Source organism: Thalassophryne amazonica, chromosome 4 (assembly GCF_902500255.1).
Source record: "Thalassophryne amazonica chromosome 4, fThaAma1.1, whole genome shotgun sequence".
Classification (NCBI taxonomy): Eukaryota; Metazoa; Chordata; class Actinopteri; order Batrachoidiformes; family Batrachoididae; genus Thalassophryne; species Thalassophryne amazonica.
In genome coordinates, this window is record NC_047106.1 from 23,990,829 (window position 1) to 24,000,787 (window position 9,959).

The following is a 9,959-nucleotide window of genomic DNA, read 5'->3' on the forward strand; positions in this document are numbered from 1 at the left end:
TCCACCATACCACAGAGCCAAGTTACCATGTACAGTAGATCACCCCAACGTGTTTCACAAGAGTGAGGTCAAACTTTCCCCAGCCCCTGAGCAAACAAGGTGCCAACAGGGGTAAGGAGAAACTCCCTCATGCATTTTTTGATTTTGATTACAGGAAGAAAACTCGAGCAGACCAGACTCGATAGGTTGACCGTCTGCTTCGGCCAACCACTAACAGTGACAACAGAGCATAACAAATGTGAAACGTGCAAAGCCAGATCGTAACAACCTGAAGACTCAACCCCCCCCCCCCCCCCCCCCCCCAAAAAAAAAACATCCTAACAGCAAGCGGGGTCATGGGTTGCAACCACAAGAAACCGGTTCATCAACACCCCTCGAAAGAAACCGTCTTGGTGGATGGACTCCGATCATCATCATCATCTTTCTTCGATGCGTCCTCAATATATGAGTGAGTGATGTTCGACGCACATTTTCTCCCCTGATCAGCGTCCACAGGTGAAGGCAGAGTGACATGGCAGCTGACAGGTGGAGGGGGACAGGTGGGATATTATTGCATTAAGTAGCCCTCCCAAGGTTTGAGGGTGTGATTTAGATCACCATGGAAACAGTGTTTTATTAAGAAGTATGTGGTAATGAGGCATCTTGGTGTATACAGTATGTAGCACAAATCTATTGTTGTTTGCTGCAACTTGCTCACATATTCGTGTCATTTGTGTATGAGCTAGTTCTTGCAAATAACCTGAATTTTCTTGCTATTTGCGCATATTCGACAGACTGAAACCTCATTTTATCTTTGTTGTGGGTTCATTTTCACATGTTCTGTGGATGTGAAACCTCTTTGCCCACAATGTTTGAAAAAACAACAAAAAAGCACTGAATAGAAGTTGGTTCTACATTCTTGGGTTAAAATTTTAGTGTGTTAAATGTGCTTGGAGAACATCTTAAGGAACACGTGATACTGTGGAGTGAAGTTCTGGAACAAAAAACAAGTTTAAATCATGATTTCTCTCCTTTTTTTCTTTCCGTTTTTTTTTTTTTATTATTATTATTTTTGCACACCAGGAAATTTTGAATTCTGAAATCATTCTGCATGTTTTCAGCCCTAGGTGGCACATTACAGCATACATCATACATCTTGCTGCAATTTGCAGAGAACGTTTTCTGTAAAATATCTTTTAATATGATTCCAGGGATGGTAATTCAAAGATTGAATTTTTTTTTTTTCTCTCCAATCAGTCAGCCAAAATGTCACAGATGTGAGGAATTTTTTGAACCCTGGCGATCTTGGAATGTCCTTAAATATAGCAAAGACTGAGGTCCTTGTTTGTACCCCTGACGAGTTTGTTCCCACTGTGGTTGGGAATCTTGGTTCTCTGGCCCCTTTTGTTCGCTCAGCAGTGAGGAACTTGGGTGTTACGTTCGATCATTCCCTCAATTTTGACGCGTATGTTACCCGCCTGGCACAGTCTTGTTTTTTCCATTTGTGCAATATTGCCCGTCTGCGCAGCATTGTCTCGGGCGGAGATGGAAATGATCATGCATTTGTGTCATCACGTTTGGATTACTATAACTCTATTTTTTTTAGCCTTAGCAAGTCCTCTTTGGACCGCTTACAAACTGTTCAGAATGCAGCTGCGCGGCTGCTGACAAGGTCATCAAAGAGGTCACATATAACCCCAATCCTCTCCTCCTTGCACTGGCTCCCCATCCATTTCAGACTCCAATTTAAAATTCTAGTACTGACTTTTAGAGCTCTGCATGGTCAAATGCCATCTTATATCACCGAGCTATTACATCCATATGTGACAAGTAGGTCGCTGAGGTCTTCGGACCTGGGCCTATTGGTTGTGCCTAGGACAAGCCTGAAGACCAGGGGAGACTGTGCTTTCGAGGTGGTGGCACCTAAAATGTGGCATGCATTGCCTTTGGACCTACGCTCCGTGGACTCTGTTGAAACATTTAAAGTGAAGCTAAAGACCCTTTTGTATAGGCTGGCTTTTACCTAGTTTTTATTGGTTTTATGTTTCTGCTGTTTTTAATTTCTCTGTTCTTATGTGAAGCACTTTGTGATTTCTATCTTGAAAGGTGCTATATAAATAAACCTTACTTACTTACTCTTTCGCTGCCATCTTGGCCTTAGACCAGGACTAACAGACTTAAATGCCACATCAAATGGGAGGTCTAAACTTTAGACCTTTGGAATAAAGTTAGATGGGTCAAGTTGCATTACGTTTACTCCCTGAGCACATCACCATTTTAAGTCTTTGACTAAAGTTTGAATACTAAGCCTCTTCCCAACAATGTACACTCTAGAGTCCAGGCTGCTACCAAATGCTTTTGAGTTTTCCTTTTCAAAGCCTGCTTACTTTCAAAAAAGGAAAAAAGAAAAAAAGAAATTACAATCTTTTCATTTTTACCAGAGGCTAAAATGTGGCTATCGGGTATTGCGAAGACTTTGCACAGACCTTGGACAAGTTCAAAGATGGGTAACCTTCACCTGTTCTAAGGGGTCGAAAGGGGTCTTTCTATACACTCTTTTATTGATTACATATATAAGGGGTGGGTAGTTGCAGCTAATATCTAGTGTTTTGATGTCATCTCATCTGCACTATTTCTTTTTCATTGTTTTTTCAGTGTACCCTTTAGGCCAGGTCAAAATATGATTTGATAAGTTGACATGTTACAACATATATATTCACGAGCATAAATTACATTTTTTTCATTTGATTAATTTTCTATACCCACTTTTTCTGATGAAGGGTCACAGGGGGCCCGGAACCTATCCCGGCAGGTGGGGTACACCCTGGACAGGATTTCAGTCTGTCGTAGTAAATTACATTTTGAGGAGTCAAAATTAGATTTACATAGTGATGCATCACTAAATAATATTATTATTATTACTATTTCCTGATCTCACAGTCAGAGGACACCACTGTAGTTTAATTAATGCTTCTCTGAACCATCATCTTCATAATTCTGCAAAAGTGGACCTATTATGCTTTGAGGTGTCTGAAAATCATTACTGATTTCACAGTTATGTGAATGAACATCTTGATGCTAATCTGATGATCACCATAATTTATATTTCCGAGCTCAAAGTTGATTATTACTACTTGTGTTTTTCTGACTGTAGTTGTGCATTTACAAAAGGAAAGTTTCAGAGAAAATATCAGGAAAATATGCACATGGTCGTATTTTGTCGTTGTCTGTACACAGCGCCCTCTTGTGGTGGTATTGTCAAAACGGATCACTGAGAGAGAATGAAAATTTTAGAAAAATTACTCTTTGACCATAAGATGTTCCTCCTCAGAGACCTACAGGATCAGGGTCAGAGTGATGTTTTTTGGGGAAAGCCCACAAACAAGCTGTGTGACGTTGGGCTATAAACATAAAACTGATTTTTCAGTTTATTATTATTATTATTTTTTTTAAGGACCAACATGATCCCATCTCCTTCTGTCCTTTTTTTGTCCTATGACCATTAGATTAGTCCAGTGTGAGGTCAAAGTCCCACTGACAGAGGGTATTGTGTGTTGTGGCAGTGGCGGCTCCACAGCTTTTATTCTTGGTGGGGCCGAGTGGAAACTTAATTATTTTCTTTCATGGTAGGATGGAAGACTTTGTAATAAATGTGTAAATATGCATTTTCAAGTAAATGTCAAGTGGCTATAATTTACATGCTGTTAATTCATACCCACAATGAATAAAACTAACAAACATAAATGCTTAAAATTACTTTAAAAAAATCCTTTTTTGCCAAGAAAAATTGGTCTGAAAAAAAAAAACACATGAAAGATTAAAAGCAAAACATTCATTGCCAGAATCCTCAGTGTCTGGTTGAGACTCTGATGACATGCTGTGCATTCCGTCTTGCTCCAATTAAAACAAAACAAAAAACAACAAAAAAAAAAAACTGAAGCACTTCAACATTCATAAGATGTCTCAGTTTTACAAAAAAAAAAAAAAAAACACGCCAAATATGCCACCAAAATTATACACACTGCAAACATGCCAAATATTTCTCAAATCTCTCAAAATACCAAAACTCTAATTGCTGTTTGTACACCTGAAATGTGTGCGTACGAGACAGAGGAAGAGAGAGATATACAGAGAGACAGACGCTGTCTCTCTGATGGGTCACGCTTCTCTAAACTACTTATTATGAGATGTTAAATCGCTCATAAACATACTTTTACAACTGCAAACAAGAAGGAAAGAACATGGAACTGTTTTACCCAGCCATGACAATGTAAACATGACAAATAATTACTTTTTTAGACGGCTTCAAATGGTTTCTCCAGTTCGTTCGCACGTGTGCACAGCTCTGGCTGGTGCACTCCTCTGTGATTCAGGAAGATTAGAGCCATTTTCAGCACACAACTTGCAGAGAAAATGATTACTCTGCCACAAAGTATTTATTTTATATATGCAGCATCCAGTACAGAGCGCATGGCTGCAGGTGGAACAAAGCATGCCATCCAGCTGGGAGCACAGCAGGTGGAATCATTATGATGACGCACGTGCAAGTGCATGGATCAAAGTCCTGCAATACGCAGTGATCAAGGATCACTTCCTCAAACGTTTTGAACTGTCAGATGCTGAAAGGGGCAGCAGGCTCTTCTGTCTGCAGAAGATTGAGGACAGCAAGCCCTTCAGAGCTTATGGACAGAATGCTACAGCTCTGGCTGGACTTTTTGTTCAGCAACTCTCTCCTCATGTGCACAGCACTGACCAACACCACGATCACAGGCTGCCGTGCGCTGGTGGAGAGGCTGACAAATTCTTCCTGGAAGGCCAGCACCACGGCATGACCGGCAGCTCTCGCCACATCACACGCAGCGGCAGAAGCCCCACACCACACACACACACACCAGCACCACCGTGGAGGAGCTGCAGCTCCTCCAACAGAAGTGCTCAAAAACCGGCTTTTGCACTGTGTGAAAACATTGAGCTGGTTGAACGAAGTCAAACAAAAGGTTAACATTACAAAAACTAAGCAAACGATAAGAAACCGTCAAGAACGACAGCAAAATGGAATACAGACGAATTGAGGTTTTCGTTACCCTTCGTTCAAATTTTTCGACAGTTTAACAATCCTGATGAAGTGACCGCTGCAGGAACAAAGCTGAGCGAAGGTTAAACGATGCAAACGAACGTCAACGAAAGTCCATATTTCTTGTTTTGTTTGGGCTTTGTTGCCCTTCGTTAAGTGTCGTGTGACCGGGCCTTTACATATGTCACACAGCTTTTAAATCAGGTGTTTCAAGGCTACGTTTAGCGCATAGTACGCTGGCGATCCTCTTTAAAAAGGCTCATGGAGAAGCTCTGGAGGAGGAGGAGGGGGAGGAGTTGACTTCACTCCCCCAGGCAGTGTAAGAGGAGCTGCATCGGGTACAAGATAAAGGAGCAAGCTCCCTGACCTGAGGAGGAGAGAGGTAAAGAAGGGAGGAGGGAACCGTCTGGAAGGCAGGAGTCAGGGGGAGGCGGGCAGCTGACGTCACTAAAGTTACTGACAGCTGATTGGCTGAGGGGTTGTCAGTCTGGTGACTTCCTGCTCAGCTTGTAGATCAGAGGAGAGGGAGGAACCCTCACACAGCTCTCTCTCTCTCTCTCTCTGCAGAGCAAAAAAAAAAAAAGGACTGAAGTGAGGCTGAAACTGAAAGAGGGTAAGAGTCACTGAAGGAGTGCTGTTCTCCTTCAGTCTCAGTTTCCTGTTTAAGGAGGCCATTTTGTAACTCAGACTGGAGAGGAGCACAACAAAGTTTGGCATTGTTTTGGTTCCTTCTAGGGAGTTTCATAATCCAAGCCTGGACTTTCTCCCTTGCACAACAACGAGGAGGAGGAGGAGGAAGGAGGAGGAGGAGGAGAGCTGCAGGTAAAGTGAAGTCTGTCTTTGGGTTTGGTGTCATGCTCGGACTGTAAGAGAAGTTAAGTTTGACAACAAAGCTTGAAGAAAGGAGGGATAAAAAGCAGCCACTTTCTGGAAAGGGATTTCTTCTTTGATCCAGAGGGAGGAGGTGTGTCCAGCGGGAGTCCATAGTCCTGACTCTGGTCGTCACTGCCTGTTTGAATGAGTGTGTGACCTCCTCAGGAGCCTCTCTCAGGACTCTGATGGCCAACGCCAGCCCCTGTATGCCCTCAGGGCCCCTGGTCTTCTTCCCTCCTGGGGGGTCCCCACCTTCAGGTGTGATCCAGCATGGCTCCACCCTGGTCATCCCTCCTTTGCCTGTTCACAGGGGGTCCTCCCTGATGGACCTGGGTCCAGGACCCGGTGGGACTCCCATGCCCCCTGGGCTGCCGACGGCAGGGGTGTCCTTCATCATCCAGATTGGACTGACCAGGGAGTCGGTCCTGATGCCTCAGACTGCTGACCTGGCCTATGTCAAACAGATGGCCTGCTCCATTGTGGACACCAAGGTATGAAGCGTGTCTGCAAGAAACCTTTAGTTTTAGTTCTGTGTGTTGTCTTTTTTCCAGCTCAAATATAAAGTAGAATGGCTCACAGAGCTTACATACCTCTGCCAAAGCTGATTAATCCTTCAAGTTTGCCTTGACATGAACATTATGGCATTGTCCAAGGGTTTCCCGCGTGCGTTCATTCTCACTTGTTAATATGATAACTCAAAAACTATCACTGTTCACAATTGTCTTGTAATTTACCAAATTAAAAGTGAGCATGAGGACAAGCTGTTTAGATATTAGTTAACTTTGATCATGCATTTATATTTATATATACGAGGTCTGTCCATAAAGTATCGTACCTTTTTATTTTTTTTTAAACTATATGGATTTGATTCATATGTTTTCACGTCAGACAAGCTTGAACCCTTGTGCACATGTGTGAGTTTTTCCACGCCTGTGAGCACGCCTTGTGGAAGGAGTGGTCCCGCCCCGTCGTCGGATTTTCATTGTCTGGAAATGGCGGAATGTTTTGGGGGTTTTTTTTTCCATCAGAATTTTTTCAGAAGCTGTTAGAGACTGGCACCTGGAAACTATTCGAAAAATGTGTCTGGCTTTCGGTGAAAATTTTATGGGCTTCACAGAGAATAAGGACTGGTAGTACAGCTTTAAGGACCCCTTTAAGGACGCTCAGCGCGCCACGCTCCGAGCTGCGACGACACGGCACAAGCCACCGGACCATTTCTGAGCTGATGGCTCTGTGGATACGAGACCGTCGTGTGCTCTTTCTCTGGTTATCACAATCATCTGGGTTGTCTGCCACCTGCTGGGCCCCTCTGGCTTTGTTGCAGGCAGGAGTGCCGAAAAGGGGAGAATAAGGAGAAGGATTCTAGGGGCCCATGGCTGATAAGGGCCCAGAGAGGCCTCTAATACAATAAGTGAAGTGCGCAACGCATCTGCGCATGCGTGGGTCAAACGGGGGCAAAAATCCCAACTACCAAACTCACACCGCTCCCATTGAATTTCGTATACAGTAGCATTAGCTGACTGTGAAATTTAAGGCTTACAGGGATTGTTTCAAAGGCTTTAAGCCTTAAGCGACGCATACAATAACGACAGGTGCGCACTGTGCTGTTTGCAAATGCTCGAATGGAATTTATAGGCTTGAAAGTTGGCTGAAAACACACAATTGTGTGGACTTGGCGGAGCTTTGCAAAGACAAAGAAGAAGAAATGTGGTCGTAAACCTCTGTTCATTCTACACAATTTCCCCACAGAAAAGAAAGATCCAGACGGACGTAAAAGACGAACTCAAATTGTAAGTTTCTTGCACACATTTATTTTGTCAATATCCTGAAACTGTGCCAAATTATAATGTGGCTGATGACGCCGTCTTCATGCATCGGCTTATGACTGTAATGTTGCGCCATGAATGACGTGGCGCGTAATATTGTAACATTGACATGTTCTATAAACAAATTGCACGCATGCACATATTGTATGTCTGTCAACTTATCAAAACAAACGTGACACCAAAGAGGTTATATGTGAGACTCACCTTCCTTATAGTCATTATGAAGCCGGTGGAGTAGCGATTTCTCATCCCTGCTTAGCAAATATTCTGCAATATCCACAGTTTCAGACCCTGGACTTCGTCTAACCATCCGTCAGTTGCCTTCAAGGGGTCAGAAATTTGTTTGGCTTCAACTATCAACAAGGACCGGTCATTTTCGACAGCAGCGCTCTCTTCCTCCTTTGTCGGCAACAACAGTAGTTTCTGTAGAGATGCAGCACACGCAAGGGCAGCCAGCTCTTCTTTCCATTTCTGTCCACTTCCGTACGTAGTCCTGGTTGTAACAGGCAATCTGCGGATCTTACAAAAATCCTTTTAATCGTCAACTTTCCAGCGGTTGAAATGATCCAAATCACAGCACTCCTCACTGCTTTCCGCCGTCATAGCTTGTGGATTGGTAGTCGAAAAATTTAGCCTAGAGATGTGCACTTTGCGTATTATAATACTAACAAAATAATACAGTGGTGGCCCAGCAAGCTTTCTTTTCATGGGGCCCATAATCCCTGGCGGCGCCCCTGGTTGCAGGGGAGTAATCTTATATAAACATTCATGATGAAAATTAGGAGCAGGTGTGGCTGAAATTTTATGTAACTTGTAACTTATGAGCTATATAAAAGTATGAATATATTCATCAGTGTATATTTTTTTCTAAAGATGTCTGTGATGAATTTAAGGAGTTGGATTTAAGTGTGACAAAGAAAGAACTGTATTTTAAGGTTTTATTGTGGACCTGATCACATTCCTGACTTCAGATTGTTGGAGGAACAAACAAAATACAGACCAAATGTAATTTTAATGCTGACATTTCTTCCAGTTGTTGATTAGTGGTTGAGCTTCAGCCTCACTTTGGTAAATCTTCTGATTTACAAACTGCACAATGTTTCTGCTGCAGCTTCGTACACTCCAAACCGCCGAGGCAGCTTTATCCCCTCCACAAACCAGTCTCTCCAGACTCCAGCAAGTGTCACAGAGCTGCTAAACAAACTCAGATCAGTTTTCATCAGTGATGCTCGGACACTTTTTGCTGTGTTTTTTTGTTTGCTTAATTTTCTACTTTTCATCAGTGAAGCTCTGACACTTTTTCTTGTCCTTTCCTTTTCCTAGTTTTGTTGTTGCTGGATGGACCAAACAAATGAGTAATTGGAGTCTTTGCTGGTGCTTAATTGTCTGCATGACCTGTGAGTGTGTTTGTGTGAATGCGTGAATGTGAGGCATACTTGTAAAGCGCGTTGAGCATCTGATGCAGATGGAAAAGCGTCATATAAATGCAGTCCATTTACCATTTCTTGTTTGTCATTTTCTTTCATTCCCAAATCCTAGGTCTGGTGGCCTGGAAGCTCACTTTTTAAATTATATTTTCTTCGCAGTCACGCCTTTGAGTGCTGTACTTGTCAATGGTGTCATAAGAGAAAACTCTTTTACCACAGACTGCTGAAAAGGAAATACGTGGTTGTCAGTGGGACACCTGTATTAGAGATCTAAACAAACATAACACTGCTTTTTTGCCAAACATGAAAATTGTGATTTTATGATTGCTTACATTATGTTATTATTAAAATTATTATATCATTATCATGATATTATTGTTTCCTGTAGGGTTTTATTGGCAGCATGGGCAGACTAACAATAATAATAATTTATTATTAATATAAATTAGAAATACATTATGTAATAAATGTTTTTAAAATGTCTTCAAAAGTGGACCTTTATTCTAACAATGGAGTGGTAGGGGTAGGTCATTCCACCCCTCACCTCTCTGGCTACACACCCGTATTGTCTCTGTCAACAGCCACAACAATGATAAACACTTTATTTTATATGGAAATTGCTACCAAAGTGGCTTGTAAGAACTGTATATCACATATGCCCTCCATCAGAAACGGACCTGGTGGGTATTTTAAGTGAAGAAGACTGAAATGTTTTTAAAACGGGCACCATGGCAGTTCAAGTCGGTGCCTGTTGTCACTCCCCGTTTATGAAACAGATCA

At 42.4% G+C, this 9,959-nt stretch overlaps 1 protein-coding gene across 4 annotated transcripts in view; it reads left to right on the plus strand.

Moving 5' to 3' along the window:
- Positions 1-5,490: 5,490 nt before the first annotated feature.
- The window catches only part of prkd2 (protein kinase D2), a 187,509-nt gene continuing 183,040 nt past the window's right edge, over positions 5,491-9,959 (plus strand). For 2 of the 4 annotated variants that reach the window (XM_034169256.1, XM_034169259.1), the window contains exon 1: positions 5,491-6,417. In XM_034169256.1, the coding sequence (XP_034025147.1) occupies positions 6,112-6,417 (306 nt within the window). In that variant the 5' untranslated portion in view covers positions 5,491-6,111. The remainder of the gene's footprint in view (positions 6,418-9,959) is intronic. The other 2 variants (XM_034169257.1, XM_034169260.1) reach the window with 1 other exon arrangement.